The following is a 17,599-nucleotide window of genomic DNA, read 5'->3' as shown; positions in this document are numbered from 1 at the left end:
AAGAGTTGAGAAATTACTAATAATTCTGTGATAGTTTGTGTAATTAAAATGGTCTTTTAAAATATTCTCACAGGTCTAAAATACTTAAAATATAATACTTAAAATGTCTCTATTTAAATTAACTTAATATTTAATGTTTTGAATATTCTTAAACATGTAGTAGGTGATTTTTCAGGATTCCTACCAGCTCTTATGAAAGGCAAGAGACTTAACAAATATGCATTCTCAATGGGCAGGTGATATCAATCCCAAAGGGGTGAATGTTGGTGCCTGGGGAGGGAGATGATGAAAGCTTACTCTTTTATGTATATGGCATGTGCGTGTGTGCACACGCGCGCGCGCGCGCACACACACACACACACACACACACACACACACACACATGACCATGAGATGCACAGTATATCCAGGGTATTAAAATGTAATGGGGAAAGGCAATTGGGAGAGAAAAAGTGAAAAAGCCTTCCTTAAATGGTTGATCATAAAAAATTTTGAGAAAAACTAAGCCACTTAGACACATCTGGATTCTTATCATTATCTAGAGATAAGATCTTTGGCAAGCAAACGGATATTATGGAGCCTAAGCTTCTTCAATAATAAAATGGAAATGATGACTGCTTACAGTTGAAGATTTAAAAAGGAAAGATGCAAAGTACATCATGCAGTACTAGGAATGTGGTTTCTGCTAAACACATGTGAGCTTCCTTCCCTTTTCTCCTCTCTTTTGAGGATGCTATAAATTACATCCTATCCGCAAAAGAACACTCAGATGCCAAAGGAAAATGAGACACACAGAGAAATGGAAGAAACTCCAGAGGCAATGACTTTTGAACATAATCCCTGGACTCAAGTATTCCCAATGATGGTGTGAAATCTAAAAGACTGACTTTGAATCCAAATCTATGATTTTCTTAACTGTGTAAGCCTGGAAGAGTTGCTTGATTTTTATGAACCTCAATTTTCACATCTGTACTCCACAGAGTTGTTATGAAGAACAAATAATATAATGTATGTGACTCTCTTTGGTAACTAGATGCCACTAAACTACAGCTACCTTATCATGGGCCACGGTTCATGTTAATAATAGTAGGAAATGAAGACACTGTCCTAGACTGTGTACGTGCTGGGAAGGAATGGAAAAGGACAAAACCTGCTCCTCTCTAGTCTCTAAAAACAGAATCGTGTCATCAAAATCTAAACCTCAAAGGTAGAATTTGACAGTTTAAATCTACTTTAAAAGAAAATTACCAGTGGAACTCTTACCTGTCTCTGCACTCTTCATCTGTAGTGTGATCATCTAAGAAAGAGGTTCCCAATATCCCAAGCAAAGTACTGTGACCTTTCTTGTCAGCTGTATGGTACACTCGAGAAGCCAAGTGTAAGTTGACAGGCAGCTCCTGGGCTGGGACAGTGGTGCACAGATCATGGAGGGTAGAAGAGGAGTAGTCTTGAGGAATTCTGCAGCAAAGAAAAGAAAGGGGCTTCTTTGATCATTTTGTGATCTTTTGATATAAAATACATTGACATTGACAGTTTAGGCTCTAAAAAGGGTGTCTAAATGTATAAGATTTAAAACTATAATAATGATTTATAATGAATTTAATATCACAACTGGGGACCCGATCTTCAAAGTTATATACCCAACTTTCTGCTGAAGATCTCAACCTATAGGACTTACAGATACCTCAGAAACATGTTTAAAAGCAAACTCATTACCATCCCACCCAAATGCCTTCTCTCCCGATTTCTGTAACTCCTTTGGTGACACCATATCCAGCCATCATGCATTACTTCTTTGCTACTCTGCTCAAATGCTAATGTCCCTGAAGAGGTAGAACAAGGTAGTACATTATCCATTAACTAGCATCAATAAACCCAAGTTTATGCAGCATCCCCCTTTCCACCATGCTAGAACTTGCCTCTCTCCTGCCTTTCCAAAGCAGAGAAGAAGGCATGAAGATCTTTCTTAATTTCCATTGTCACTTGCCACCCAATGAACAAACACTAATTGAGCAAGTACCACTACTACTCTATGCTAGGTGATTTACACACATTCTCTCCAACTCCCACAATGAACTTATATGGGAGGTATTATTATCCTTATATTAGAGCAGGCTTATTTTGGAGAGCTCATAAAATTAATGAGTAACTGCTAGGATCTAAACACAACGCTGCAGACTATAAGACAACTTTTTTCCTATTACTGCCTGTTAATGACCCCTGAGGTAGATGTAGCCCCTATCCAGTTCTACTCCATCCCCACCCCCCTACTAAAATTATACTCTTACATTAACTAAATGATGACCTTTTCATCAAATCAAACCAAATGAACTTTATTTTTTTTAATTTTTTTTTAATTTTTTTTTTAACGTTTATTTATTTTTGAGACAGAGAGAGACAGAGCATGAACGGGGGAGGGTCAGAGAGAGAGGGAGACACAGAATCTGAAACGGGCTCCAGGCTCTGAGCTGTCAGCACAGAGCCCAACGCGGGGCTCGAACTCACGGACCGCAAGATCATGACCTGAGCCGAAGTCGGACGCTTAACCGACTGAGCCACCCAAGCGCCCCCCAAATGAACTTTAGATCATGTTCTCTATGATCTACAAGACACAGCTGACAATATCGATGACTCTTCCTGAAATGGCTCTTTCTTTGTGAGATTTTTAAAACCTGTGTTATCCCAGCTTTCCATCTACCTCCAAAATTCATCATAATTTGATTTAGTAATTCAATTTTCTTTCTCCATCTTCAAAACTGGGTATAGCTTCCAAGGTTGAACTCCTCTTTGAATATTGGAAAAGTAAGCTTCAGTGTTTCAACTATTTCCTCTTGTGCCAAGACCTCCCAAATTTCACCTCCGGTATCACTATCTTACCTAGATTCCTCATCCTTAAGATACAAAAGATTGAGCCATCTTTGAGTCCTCTTCCCTTCACCTGCACATCCTATGAAAGACTGAGCTTCTCTGCTTCCCAGGGCTGCTGCTTCTCCCTCTTCACTTCCAACACACTCCTGTCAAGGTCCTCATCACCTCAGCCTGCATTAGCAAGGGTCTGCCAGTTGGATTGAGTACCACATCCTCTGTCTCTTCCTCTCTTCAATTCCTCCTGCAAAATTCTGCCACATTGGTCTCTAAATACTTCTTTGCCCAGCACAATGGCTCTCTGTTGCTTGCTGCATTCATCTAATTTCCTCTCTAAGTTTCAAGGCTCTTAGCATGTGGCCCTACTTCTAACACAGTAGTTAGAGTCAGACTGCCTCTGTTGAAATCCTGTTTAAAATTATTACTAGGTCAGGGGTGTCTGAGTAGCTCATTCAGTTAAGCATCTGACTTCAGCTCAAGGCATGATTTCATGATTCATGAGTTTGAGCCCTGCATAGGGCTTGCTACTGTCAGCACAGAGCCTGCTTTGGATCTTCTGTCCCACTCTCTCTCTGCCTCCCCCCTACTGCCTTTCTCTCTCTCTCTCTCTCTCTCTCTCTCTCAAAATAAATAAATAAACTTTGGGGCGCCTGGGTGGCGCAGTCGGTTAAGCGTCCGACTTCAGCCAGGTCACGATCTCGCGGTCCGTGAGTTCGAGCCCCGCGTCGGGCTCTGGGCTGATGGCTCAGAGCCTGGAGCCTGTTTCCGATTCTGTGTCTCCCTCTCTCTCTGTCCCTCCCCCGTTCATGCTCTGTCTCTCTTTGTCCCAAAAATAAATAAAAAACGTTGAAAAAATAAATAAATAAATAAACTTAAAAAAATAAAATAATCACTAGGTCGTACGCAAGTCTATTTATATTTTGGCAAATAGGAAATAACATTAGCACATCCTGGATAAAGTTACTTTAAGGAAGAAAGGAATTGAGAACAAACTGACGGCTACCAGAGGATAGGGGGTGGGGGATGGGCAAAATGGGTGAAGGGGAGTGAGATATATGGCTTCCAGTTATGGAATGAGTAAGTCACGGGAATAAATGGCACAACACGGGGAATATAGTCAAGAGTACTGTCATAGCGTTGTGTGGTGACAGATGGTAGCTATACTTGTAAACATAGTATAACGTATAGAATTGTTGAATCACTATGTTATATACCTGAAACTAATGTAACATTCTGTGTCAACCATACTTCAATAATAAGGACTGAATGCATTTAAAACAGTATCTCTCAGGGGCGCCTGGGTGGCTCGGTCAGTTGAGCCTCTCACTCCTGGTTTTGGCTGGGATCATGATCTCAGCAGTTTGTGAATTCAAGCATGGCCCACATCGGGCTGTGTTGACAGCACAAAGCCTGCTAGAGAGTCTCTCTCTGCCCCTCCCCCGCTCATGCTGTCTCTGTCTCTTTCAAAATAAATAAATAAATAAATAAAATAAAACAGTATCTCTTACATGGCAGATATTAGCTATTATATCAGTCTCCAGCACAATTCACAGGGCCAACAATATCTGTCAGTTCCTTCAGTTGTGGATCAAATGCTGCCTTTTTGTCCGTGCTTACACATCCTTCGAACAAGGCCTCCAAGACAAACTTCTCTGCAAAATTTACTGTTTTTTTTTAAATATCTCTTTTCATACATTGCCTTCTTCTTGTGCCACCCCTTCTGACCCTTTGTCTAATGGGTTGATGCCAATCTGTCCATCAACTGCTCCATGTGTTCTAGATGGTAGCATACATAGTATGAAGAAGAAAGACTTTAGGGTTGGCTGGGCCTGGATCAGAATCTCAGTTCTAACACTTGCAAGCTATAGCACTGGTCTCCCCAGAGGTCTTCTGTAAGATAAAAATTAAAACCCCTAACTAATGCCTTTGTAAATCAATAATAAGAAGTCCTGGCCTGTGGAACTCTCAAGAAATGCTTGTTTTATTTTTATTGCTGTTGTTATTAATTTGAACTGGACAGCACCTAACCCATTGCTAGGCACAATATGGACATTACTGAATCACTAATAGAGAACAGTTTATATCATTTCCAAAATAGCATAGGGCTCAACAAAAACAGGACATAAAACGTACACGGTTGAATAGGACAAAGCTGCAGGAGCAGGGGGGTGAAGAGAGGTAAAACCAAAGCATTTGGAAAAGCCTGAGACAAAGAGACCTAACTGGAGAAGTGAACATGGGTGTCCAGAAAGCCAGGGATCCTGAGAAAGGATTGGGAGGAAAAAAAGGAGGGGAGAAAAAGGTGAGCTCTGATGTCAAGCTCATCCACATCATCGTTCTTTCTGGAACAGGTCCTGGCTAGTGGAATGTACTTGAGATTACATTACCAACTTTTTTTTTTTCCCTAAAAAGCATCACAACCAATCTGAATTCCTATGTTCCATCATACTCTAATAACAGATTTGTAAGTGAATCTCCCTAGGTTATTGAGCTAAATAACATCACGTTCCAAGAGATGGATGAATTCCCAAGAAAACAATTTAATGTGGGGGATAGTCACAGGTGAGAAAAGTTATGTAAAAAAAAGGTCTAAATAAAAAGGAGCAGCGAATAAAGGATTTTCAGAAACATTTTTCCAAAATTCCCTTTCATTATATAAATTTCTTAACTATCAGGTTTTCATTCTTCTGCATCTTATTCTTATTTCTCTCCAATGGAAATTTCTCATTTCAATTTTAATGAATTAACACAGTACTATATATTTCAAAAAGATCTACAAATATTTTTGGCATGTTCAAGAAAGGCTGTATGTTTTTATAGCACACTCTCCTTAAACAGGACTATTTGTCATTCTTTGAAACACTAAGACATAAAAAAGAAAAGACTCTGACTCTGTGTGTGGCCACACTACTTTGCTTAATGCACTAAATGCAAGGTTTTTTAGGAAAAAAAATCAAGAAGTTTCTGCTTCATTGATAATCTGACAGTAACTATTTATTGAAGGTAAAATACTTGTTGTCTGCTGTCACTATTTGTTTTAATACATAATCTTGCTAACTAAATGAGCTTAAAGCAATGCAGATAAGCAATGGCATGTACAGGGTCACTTAAATGCCAATTTGACTCTTTCATAAACTTTGGAATTCTTTTCCCATGAGTCTACTCTCAGCTACTAAATTGTGAGTAATATCCATTTACAGAGTTTAGGCTGGCCATAAAAAGGTTGTCTTCCATGTCCAGCACACCTTTCAATGCCCTAAGCAACAACAAAAGCTAATAATTAAAGCTTCTTTGAGCCCTAATAAAGAGTTGAATGAAGAAGAGTCTAGAATAAACCAACCCATAAAAATCTAGTGGTAAAATAAGGAAAAAATCAGTTTCAGCAAGGTGATTGGCAAAAGATAAGCCCATAAATCTAACTTGCATTTACACATTATTATTCAAAATTGTGGTTGTATCCCTGTGTATTAAGAATTTCCATTAAAAATGAGGGGGGGGGGAATAAAACATGATATAATGGTAGAGAAAAATAAGGTCATCTAAATTACCAAATTGGCCTATAAACATTTTACGTTGGGTTAAATTTTATTTCATTTTGCTATAACAAAATTAACCAATATAATAAGCAGTTAATACAAATTATGCATTACCGTGACCAAAAATATCAGATCTGACATGTTAACATTTAATTTTCCTTTGTCTCAAAAAGAGCTATTTTTATTATAGTTATATCATTGTTATGTCATTAAACTAAGTGCATTGGTCAAAAGCATTAATAGAAAGAAGTGTGAAGTATAGCATATATATCCTAACCATAATATCTGATACCAACTCTTCCTGTGGGAAAGTTTAACTTAGATCTCATACATGAATTTCCTCAATATTTCTTCTTCCTTTAAAAATGCATGTTCAGTTATCAATGCTACTGACAGTAAAAATTGTAAACATAAGGAAGTTACTTTTTTTTAGGTAGTTTTTGATCCTGTTGGGGTTTTGTACACCTTCCTTGTCTCTGTTGTGGAATTCCTAATTTGCTTTTTTGTGTTTGCTTAGCTTCTTTTCCTCTGATTTGCAAAAATTCTGATGATTTCACCTTCAAGAAAATATAAAGTATGCTGTTAAGGAAAGTTGTAACATGAAAATTAGATCTTTCTCTCATATTTAATGGTTTACCTTATATTGAAGCTCCTAATTTTTATATATATTTTATAACAGAATATAAACCCTAAAGGTAAGTTGATATTTTCCTCTAAATCCTTGCCTAGGTTTTCACATATACACCTCAATAGCAATAAAAATACTAGTACCATATTTATCTGTAATATTTTATTTATTGCCTTAAAACTATTAAAGAAGAAATACAAGATATTTTTCCTCCATAAATCTTCTCTTCTTGATTGGTATTTTTTCTTTAAGATTTTATTTTTTTAAGTAATCTCTACACCCAATGTGGGGCTTGAACTTAAAACCCCGAGATCAAGAGTTGAACGCTCCACTGACTGAGCCAGACAGGTGCCCCTTGATTGATATTTTTATTTTTTATTTTTTTTAATTTTTTTTTAACGTTTATTTATTTTTGAGACAGAGAGAGACAGAGAGAGACAGAGCATGGACGGGGGAGGGGCAGAGAGAGAGGGAGACACAGAATCGGAAGCAGGCTCCAGGCTCTGAGCCATAGGCCCAGAGCCCGACACGGGGCTCGAACTCACAGACTGTGAGATCGTGACCTGAGCTGAAGTCGGACGCTTAACCGACTGAGCCACCCAGGCGCCCCTGATTGATATTTTTAATAGAACTTGCCCTTAGTCTCTTTAAAAGTTTGGCATGACTGGTGGTTGCAACCACAAGCCAAAATGAATAACTGTTTTGAGCAATGTTTATCAATTTGTACTTATTATACTATTGTATTGTTTTCTATTTCTACTACTTGAGGAAAATCAAATGCATTTCTATTTCTTAAATAATTGCCTTTTAATCATTACAGGTATTAGTAGTATTGTTTTTCTAGATTTCCTAGAAAATTTTCAGAATTCGTGATAATAGTTCATCTAAAAATATTTTTTCTCTGTTGGTTGCTTTGTTTGTTTGTTTGTTTGTTTTTAAGCTGGATTTAAGGAAGAAAGCAGAGAGAACTTCCTTAGGGAAAGCAGAAAGATATGGTTGAATAAGTAGAAGGAGGCCAAATAAAGAGAGGTTCTCCTAAATTAGGTCCAGGGTTTGGGCTCCCTGCAGTAAATAGGAGAGAGCTATTGCAATTTCATAGGTAAAGAAGTGATGATGAATAAGAAAAGCTCAGAGTACAGACCATTCCATCTCACTACCTAGTTAATGTTTGAATTTCCCTAAAGTTTCTCCACCTAATGGTCATCTATCCTGGCTTGAACACGATGAGGAAAAGAGGACTTGGATATATCCAAAGGCAGCCACTCTCTCTGAAACTCTCCCAGTTTGTTTGTTTGTTTGTTTGCTTGCTTGCTTGTTTGTTTGTTTGTTATACAGCCTAACAATTTTTACCCACCAGTCTCATTTCAAACCTCAGGAGCACACAGGTACAATCTAGCTCCTTCCATTTGATTGACAATCAAATATTTGAATACAGCTGACTCTCCTGGACCCATTTTCTCCCAGATAAACATCATCAGTCCCTTCAATTCTGCCTTACATGTTTCTGAAGTACTGTGCTTTCTCATCTTGAATGTTCTCTTCCAAATGGTCTCCAATTTGTCAGTGTCGCTCCTGGGATTGGATACCCAGATCCGAACACAACATTTGAGGTGTGATGTGATCAGATTAACCAGGAGAAAGATGATCCTCTTTTATGGTATTCGTCAATCAGCACAAACTATGATTGCACTTACCTTCCTATCACAAACCTAAGTGATAGCCTAAAACTCTGAGGTCTTTTTCACATTTGCTCTACATCACGTCACCTCATATCTATGCACTTAGCCTATGGACCCAAGGGCAGAACCATTCACACATTTATTCCAATTAAATTTCATCTGAGGTCTGGCCAACCAAATCTTACCAATCTCATTTGGATGTTATCTAAAAATCCAGTCAGTAAATCTTCCATATTCTCATCCAAATTACTAGGAAATGTGTTGAATTAGACCCAGCCCTATTGCAGTCCACTAGGGACTCTTATGACAAGCTGTGCATCCTTTGCATAACTAATTACAAATCCATCTAGTAGTTCACCTGATTGCACTCTTGTCTACAAAACTGTCATTTGGAAGCTTACATAAATGGATTGCTATAATCCAAAGGCTAATAACAATAACTAATGTTGATTGAGCATTCCTGTAGGCCAAGCTCTTCACCATGATAGCCTTGCATTGAACTCCAGGTCTAACACTTTTCTGATGTTCAGTCTAGTAATTCTAGAAAAAGAAATAAGGTTGGTCTTCTGTAGCTTGTCCTTAGGAAACTCATGCTGGCTCCAAGTGATGGCTGTTTCCTCTTATAAGCAGTATACAGGGGCTCTTACAAGGTTGTTAAAATTCTTTTAACGAATCATTTAATCATTCCAGAGTTTTGTCCAAGATCAGTGCATACATACAGAAACCATAACCCTTATCCTTAAAAAAATAAAACTCAGATTTTCAGCTGCCAGTCTCCAGGCTTCTAGGTCCTCTCCTACTAACTACAGCACCTCCTCAAAGCTGCTGCTGACAGGGGTGCAACAGGCTTCAACCTATCTACCTGAGCTGACAGGCTCAGATATCGAAGTTAACTCTGAAAATCTTTAACCAATCTTGGGCTTCAAGTTTCTTTTATCACTTCTTTTTCTTTTCATTCTAAACTAAAGATTATTCTCCTTGTCAGATTTAAGAGAAGCAAAGTACAAGTTTATCAGCTTCCTTTTCTCTATGTCATATTTCTGTTTATTTAAAACTTCAGCCTTTTCCCAAAAATAAATTAAGGTAGCTCTGTCACATGTTGTCATCACATTATTCATCCATAATGACAGGGCTATCCTTCCTTTTTTCTCTCTTTGCTCTTACACTAATATGAAAAAAAAATACTTTTTTTTATTCTTAGCATGATTCACAGGCCTAAACACATTCTGAATCTTAGGGTTTTTGATATAATTGTTACAGCCACATGCCACTTTTATGTTTATCTATGGATGTGTATTTCTTCTTTCATCTTTTGTGTATTTTTAAAACTCTGAATGGAATAGATCACTCATAACTGTTTTCTGAGAACTGGAGGGATTTAGGGCATCCCACATCTCTTAAACTTTCTTCCATTTAGAATCTCAGGACAAGTGGTATCTACATTTTGTACAGACTTTTTACCCTTTTCCTTCCTAAAATGCTCAACAATCCTCTCACAAGCCCTTGTGTCAGTCATTTCTTCATAGTCGCCATTATCTAATTTGTCTTTTTTATTTAATTTATCTAAATCATGTTGGTCATGACTTAGAGCAGAGTCCTAATAACCTTTATTATACTAATGAGCTTCTAAGAATATAAGTGGCCAACAAGGTAAAGACTGATCAAATTCTGTTTTTTGTTTTTTGGGTTTTTTTCCTGAATGAGACCTTCTGGCATTTTTCTGAGCAGTGCTCTTTTATCACACTTTTGGGTAGTTCTATTTGCTATGTCAAAAGAGGTCTTCCTGTCCCCAAATCTGGCCTGGCTTGCTGGAGTATATTGTTCCTCATTCCTGTGCTAGAGATGCTAGAGACTAATTTAATGACCTCGAATGTGCAGAGTAAAGTTCATGGATTACAACTGATCTTGAAATGTTAATGCAAATAAATACAAGATACTTGGTGGGATGAGTCACAGGAATACTTCCAGTGCCATTTTCTATGGCATTTTTAATATGTCCCACACTATCCCAAAAACAATAATCCATAAAGGTCTTTTTTGGTCCTCTTTTCCTCCTCTTGAAACACTTCTGGTTCCAGTTTAGAGCTCTCTTAATCCATTCTCCAAGTCTTTCTTGTCCAACCATTTCTCCTAGTTTAATGAGGACACTCCATCCCTAGTCATTTTTGCAAGTGAGAGTCTGTTTTTGTACTTAACCAGACACCTGTTTATTGTTGTTATGAAAAACAGTGTTGCCAAGGGGTAAAGAGTAAAGGTTCCAGAATTAGACCATCTCAGTCCAAGCCCTGCCTTCATGACCTAACATGATATTTATACTTGGACAAGTTACTTATCTTCTTTATGACTCAGTTTTTTCAAATACAGTCTTGTTAAGAAATCAATTATTAGGAAAACATAAGATAACATGTAAAACACTTAGCAAAGTGTTTAGCATGTGGTAAATACTCAATAAATTTAATTAACTTAGGGAAGGACTGCCTCTTTTGACCAAAAATAAATACATTTCCATAATTTCTTAATAATATTTAACAGCAGTCACAACAATCCAAAAGAATTAATGTGAAACTTTTCTAATGAGGGATTTGAATTGCTTCCAGGCCATGGTGGTTAAATTGCTATCCAGAAAGTCCATGTCATTTTTTAACACATTTAATAGCTAATCATTTGCCTCTCATGCCCACATTTTATTTCCAAAGTCCCAATGTTCAGGTAGAAGTATAGATGAAAACACTACCTGTGCCCAACAGCCTAACACTTTTTCATTAAGATGCCATAGTCTTTAAAGATACTGTCGGAAAGGAAAGGAAAGGAAAGGAAAGGAAAGGAAAGGAAAGGAAAGGAAAGGAAAGGAAAGGAAAGGAAAGGAAAGGAAAGGAAAGGAAAGGAGAGAAAAAAGAGAAAGGAAAAGAGTATCTAAGATCTCCACACCTAGAAGGTGTCAGCCTGAAACACAGGATTCACCTGGAGGAGTTAGCAATGAGTGGGTTCACTTAGCCTTGGCAGAATTCATTTCATACCCCAAGTGTAAGCTTTAGGAAGATAGCATGACTTCTGATGAAGTCTGTAGCTCATCATAGGATAAGTCCTTTCTCCATAGCAATGGTGGATTTTCTCTGGTCAACTATTATTTGTGCACCTTCCTTATTACCCATTATTCCCAAAAGATCAATACGCCAGCAAGATGAACTTAAGAAAGTAGGGCTTGAGAAATGAAGGAAAAAAAAAAAAAAAACAACAGGAGGAAACTGCACTAATCCAAACATAACGTCACCAGGACCCAGACTAGGTTGAGGGCAACTGGAAAAGACAAAGAAAAAAATTACAAGCAATGTTAGGAGGCAGGGTGTCTGGCTGGCTCATCTGGTAGAACATGCAACTCTTGATCTTGGGGCCATGAGTCTGAGCCCCAAATTGGGTGTAGAGATTACTTAAAAATAAAATCTTAAACAAATAATAATGTTAGGAGGTATCTAAGCCTTGGAGACTGATTATGGGTGAAAGCAAGGGAAGGGAAGATCACAGATAAATCCAAGGTTTCAGAGTTGGGATTTGTGGCACAGGTTGAAGAATGGCCAGTTGAACTGGGGAAAACAGAGCAGGAACATGGTCTTCAGTGGGGAGAGGGGACCCAAAAGGAGAGAGAAGGTTATTACCCAAGAAGTAGTATCCATTTGAGTAAGTCAGAGAGCTATCCATGGTAATAATCAAGACAGTATTTTGTGGTTCAGAAAAAAAAAAAAGTGGCTTTTTTAATCCTAATAATAATGTACCAATTTTTGGGGTCCCTGGGTGTCTCAGTCAATTAAGCATCCGACTCTTGATTTTGGCTCAGGTCACGATCTCACAGTTCATGGGTTTGAGCCCAGCATCAGGCTCTGCTCTGGCAGCACGGAGCCTGCTTGGGGTCTCTCTTTCCCTGTCTCTCTCTTCCCCTTCCCCACCCGCTCTCTCTCTCAGGATAACTGAACATTAAAAAAAATGTACCATTTCAAATAAACTCATTTAAGTCAAAAAGTAACTCAGATTAAAGAAAAGTAATAAGCAAACAGTAGTAAGGCAATACACAAACATGGTAAAAATTATTAAATTACACATATATAAAATGAATTTGGAAAGCATTCTCACAATAGGAAAAGACTCAGGGTTAGGATAAACCTATAAACAGGGCAAAGATGTAAAATATACAAAGTTCACCCAGTCCTGGTCCCTGGGCTATAGTTCCTGACTCCCTCAAGATGGTAATGGGAGGACTCTTGGTCAACTTCTGAAAGCCCTGAGGTTCCTTCACTCCTTAAATATGTGTCTTCTCTCCCAGAGTTGTAATTAGGTTTGAGACTAAAAGTCTGCAAAACACAATTTGCATATTAGAGAGCCCTTTTTTCAGGGGGAACCTACCTCCATGCCTTGGCCCTTACCCAGGCCATTTTTTCACATTTGCACATCCTCAACAATCATAACTGTTTCCAACACAAATAATGTTTTACCTTTAAAGATTTGGCTGCTTTGGAATCACCTATGGGCTGTTCATCTTTCAAAAGTTTACTTGATTCATCTGCTGGTTGAACTTCCAGAGTTTCCTGAGATTTAAATACTATGCTTTCTGTTTCTGAGACTCCCCACTCCAATACATCCTCTTGTTCAAGCTGGAAAATACTTGATAAAGTTTCAGGAAGTTCCTCAAGCACATTCTGTAGGAAAACATAAATGTATGTTTAAGATCTTCTTATTGGTCCTTCCAAAGTTTTAAGTCACACAATGTTTCTTTCTAACCATAAAATGATTATAAAAATGCATGATTGAAATTAAACAAAGATAGTAAGTTTCCTGTGAAGATTTAGAAATAGAAGCTCAAATTGAGTTAAAAATGTAAAGTCTACCAAATTATTTCCTCTGGCTCTTGTCTCAGAAAATACAACTACCCCCAGGTTATTATGCACCAACTCTAAGGAAATCATAAGACTTCAGTCTTACCCTGACTTCACCCCACACGCATACAGAATCAAGGCCCACAGAAACAACTGACCTCTGCCCAATCCGAGGTTCTCTGGTCCTAAGAAATGTGGTTCCTACTAGCCAGATGCTCCTCCAGAAGACTGATCTCAGGTCCTCAAAGAAGAGCTGACCCAGAGGTCTCAAGAAGACCACCCAGACATCCCAACTCTATCCCAAGCCCTAATGAAAAATTCTCACAAAATATCACTCTTAAAACTATTTTGTCTTCCTTAAAAATGTCTCAGTGGGGCGCCTGAGTGGCTCAGTTGGTTAAGCATCTGACTCTTGATTTCAGCTCAGGTCATGATCTCATAGTCATGAGATCAAGCCCTGCATCAGGCTCCATGATGTGTGTAGAGCTTTCTTGGGATTCTCTCTCCCTCTCTCTCTGCCCCACTCCCACTCATGGTGTCTCTCTCTCTCACTCTCCCAAAAGAAAGAAATAAACATTTAAAAAAAAAGTCTCACTGACTTAATCTGTATCTCACCAAGTCTTATGGAAAATATCTTTATAGCCATATTTGGATATTAACCAATTTTAAACCAAGATTATTTGGGATTATGGAGTACTGGCAGTTAAAACTTCACTGCCTCAAATTAACAGATGATAAAACTAGTCTGACTTACCTAAAAATCTGAATTCTAGAGAATGACTTGAAAATGCAATTGTACTACTTTGTTCTTGATACATTCATTTGCTAATAAGTAAAATAAGAGGTAAAGCTGGCGAACAGTACCAAATACTACATAAATGTCTTTATTACGCCAAAAGGGATGGCTAAACCAAGAAATTTCCATTTATAAAATTAAACTTTAATCTGGAGCTCATATTTTTATAAAACTGCTTACTGGACATTACTATAATTTATTGTAACTAGATGGGACATTATTCAAATCCTGTATCTGTCAATTAACAGATGTATAATTTTGGTCAAGTTAATTAACCCTTTTTAGTCTCATTTTCCTCACTGATAAAAAAAAGAGGTTAACAAAATCTTTTTCATAAAATGGCAGAATAGATACCCTCGAGGGACAGGTGCCATGGGCCCTATGCTGTCTACTTATGACAAACTCATTCGTTTCATGCACCACAGATTTGGCACTGTTTATCACTCTCTTTCTTTTGAATTTCTCTTCTACTGGCTTCAACACACACTCCCAGCATTCTGGTTTGGAGGACTAAACAGATGAAGGCACCACCCTCCAAAATAGAAAATGAGGAAAAAAAGTTTGAGGAGAGGCAAATGACCCTCTTTAGTACTCATCCCAGCTTTATTTCTCCACAAAATGTTTACTGGTCCTATCACTCTGTGCCCTGCCTCTATTTCAGAATGTATCATACTGTATTATAATTGTCTAGGTAATCATTATCACAGTTGTAATCATCAACATATAGAAGCATTATCTCATTTAAATTTAATCTTCCACCACAACTCCATGAAGTAGGAACTGTTTGTAACCTCATTTTGTGGATGAAGAAATGGAGACTTACAGAATTAAGTAACCTGCCCAAGGTCACACTGACAGTAAGTAGCAGTGCTCTGTTTGAACCTAGACAACCTGATTCCAACCTGTACTCTCTTACCCTCCTTCCCCTATACCCAACAGACTAGCACTTCTCAAAGTGTGTTCCACAGACTCCTGGCAATCTTTGAGCCCCTTTCAGATGATCTGCAGTGTTAAAACTATTTTCAAAATAATATTAAGCCTTATTTGCTTTTTTCACTGTGTTGACATTTGCAGTGATGATGGAAAAGCAGTAGTAGGTAGAACAATGAACCAATACTTTTCTTTTTTTAAATTTTTTTAATGTTTATTTATTTTTGAAGGAGAGAGAGAGAGAGAGAGAGAGAGAGAGAGACAGAGCATGAGCAGGGGAGGGGCAGAGAGAGGGGGGGACAACAGAATCTGAAGCAGGCTCCAGGCTCTGAGCTGTCAGCACAAAGCGCCACGTGGGGCTTGAACCCACAAACCCTGAGATCATGACCTGAGCCAAAGTCAACCAACTGAGCCACCCAGGCACCCATGAACCAGTACTTTTCAAATTATTAACACATGAGATTACAAAAGTGTACAGGGGTAAAGAGCCATTCAAAGAGCAAGGCAGATCAATGGATTTTAATGTAAGGATATACAATAAGTTAATTTATCTTGTTTCAGGTTCCCCATTGCAACTCATCTTTAAGAAACTACCACTTGTACAGTTTGGATGTATTAATAGAGAATAGTATCCATAATTATGTTAAAAGGCTATTAAAATATTACTCCCATTTCAATCTGTATGAGACAAGACCTACTGAATATACTTCAACCAAAAGAACATACACAACAGATTGAATGCAGAAGCAGATATGAGACTCTAGCTCTCTATTAAATCAGGTATTATAGAGATTTGCAAAAAAAAAAAAAAAAAAAAGTAAAACAATGCTACCATTCTTGCTAAATTATTTTTTGGATACAATTTTTTTCTTAATATGTTTTGTGTTCATATGTAATTGAACATAATAATTGTGTTATTATTTTAAATTAATGAATAAATATTTTATATTTTTCTCAGTTTTAATTTCAATTATGGTATATATTGGTCGAAATAATCCACATAAACAAAAACTCCTTTGGGTCCTTAAAATATTTTCTAAGAGTTTCTGAGAACAGAAAGTTTAAGTACATTAAAACTTTAAAGTCTGGGGCCCCTGGGTGGCTCAATCAGTTGAGCATCCAACTTCAGCTCAGGTCATGATCTCATGGTTCATGGGTTTGAGTCTCATGTCAGGCTCTGTGCTGACAGCTCAGAGTCTGGAGCCTGCTTCAGATTCTGTGTCTCCCTCTCTCTCTCTGTCTCCCCACTCTCCCACCCCCCACCTCTCAAAAATAAATAAACATTTTTTAAAAACCTTAAAATTTGAGGATTTCTTAAAAAGGAAATTGTGTCTGGGGCATCTGGGTGGCTCAGTCGGTTGAGTGTCCGACTTCAGCTCAGGTTTTTGATCTCATAGTTCGTGGGTTCAAGCCCCGCGTCAGGCTCTGTGCTGACAGCTCCGAGCCTGGACCTGCTTCAGATTCTGTGTCTCCCTTTCTCTCTGCCCCTCCTTCACTCGCACTCTGTCTAGAAATAAAAAACATTTCTCTCTCTGTCTCAAAAATAAAAAACATTAAAAAAAATTTGTTTTAAAAAGGAAATTGTGTCTTACCTATCTTTTATGTCTCAAGTACTTAGTGCACTGTATATCATCAGCAATTATTTGTAAATGAGTGAATGAATAAATAAAAGAAAATGATATCAGTTTCTTCCTCTGCTATGTATTTGGTCTCTATTTAGAATATTCATTGAACGGTATTGTACTTTGTCTCTTTATCTATTGGTCTACTCCATACAATGAGTTCTTCAAGGTCAAGAACTATCTTTTCTATCTTTGTATTAACCATGTCTACAACAATATCTATCACATTGTAGAAAAGGAATAAATAAGTTCCTTGATTTTTTTATAATTATGTGAGGAAATCATTCTCCATGATGATTCAAAAACTATTATATTTAAAATGGTGGGTACTTAAAGAAAATAAGTTGTATCAAAGAACTGAGAGACCTTTGGCCTGTGGCAGTGAGATGTTCACAAGTGAAGCTACATACTCTGAGGATGCCAGGCACAACTTAGAAAGAACAGACCCTCTTCAAATAAGAGCATGTTGCTCTATGCTCCTCCAGAAAAATCTCAGCTCAGGAATCTTGTAGAACTCCAAGGGACAAGTAGGATAGACAGGTAGAGTTCTGCTTTCTAGCAGAGTGGGCACCCCAAAAAATGTATCTAGAAAGACACCACAGAGGAGTCTTTTTACCATGACCAGGTATCAAATTAAAAGGTACTTACTTTATGTCAGGGTACCTGGGTAGCTCAGTT

At 37.8% G+C, this 17,599-nt stretch overlaps 1 protein-coding gene across 3 annotated transcripts in view; it reads right to left on the bottom strand.

Annotated features, from left to right (window-relative positions):
* The window catches only part of TTC6 (tetratricopeptide repeat domain 6), a 209,651-nt gene that overhangs the window by 123,958 nt on the left and 68,094 nt on the right, over positions 1-17,599 (bottom strand). For all 3 annotated transcript variants that reach the window (XM_058738878.1, XM_058738879.1, XM_058738880.1), the window contains 3 exons: positions 13,193-13,396; positions 6,825-6,958; positions 1,264-1,458 (listed from right to left, as the gene is read on the bottom strand). In XM_058738878.1, the coding sequence (XP_058594861.1) occupies positions 1,264-1,458; positions 6,825-6,958; positions 13,193-13,396 (533 nt within the window). The remainder of the gene's footprint in view (positions 1-1,263; positions 1,459-6,824; positions 6,959-13,192; positions 13,397-17,599) is intronic.

The sequence above is a fragment of the Neofelis nebulosa genome, chromosome 7 (genome assembly GCF_028018385.1).
Source record: "Neofelis nebulosa isolate mNeoNeb1 chromosome 7, mNeoNeb1.pri, whole genome shotgun sequence".
In the NCBI taxonomy this organism is placed as follows: domain Eukaryota; kingdom Metazoa; phylum Chordata; class Mammalia; order Carnivora; family Felidae; genus Neofelis; species Neofelis nebulosa.
The sequence above is the reverse complement of the archived record's forward strand: the minus strand, read 5'-3'. Positions and strand labels throughout refer to the sequence as shown.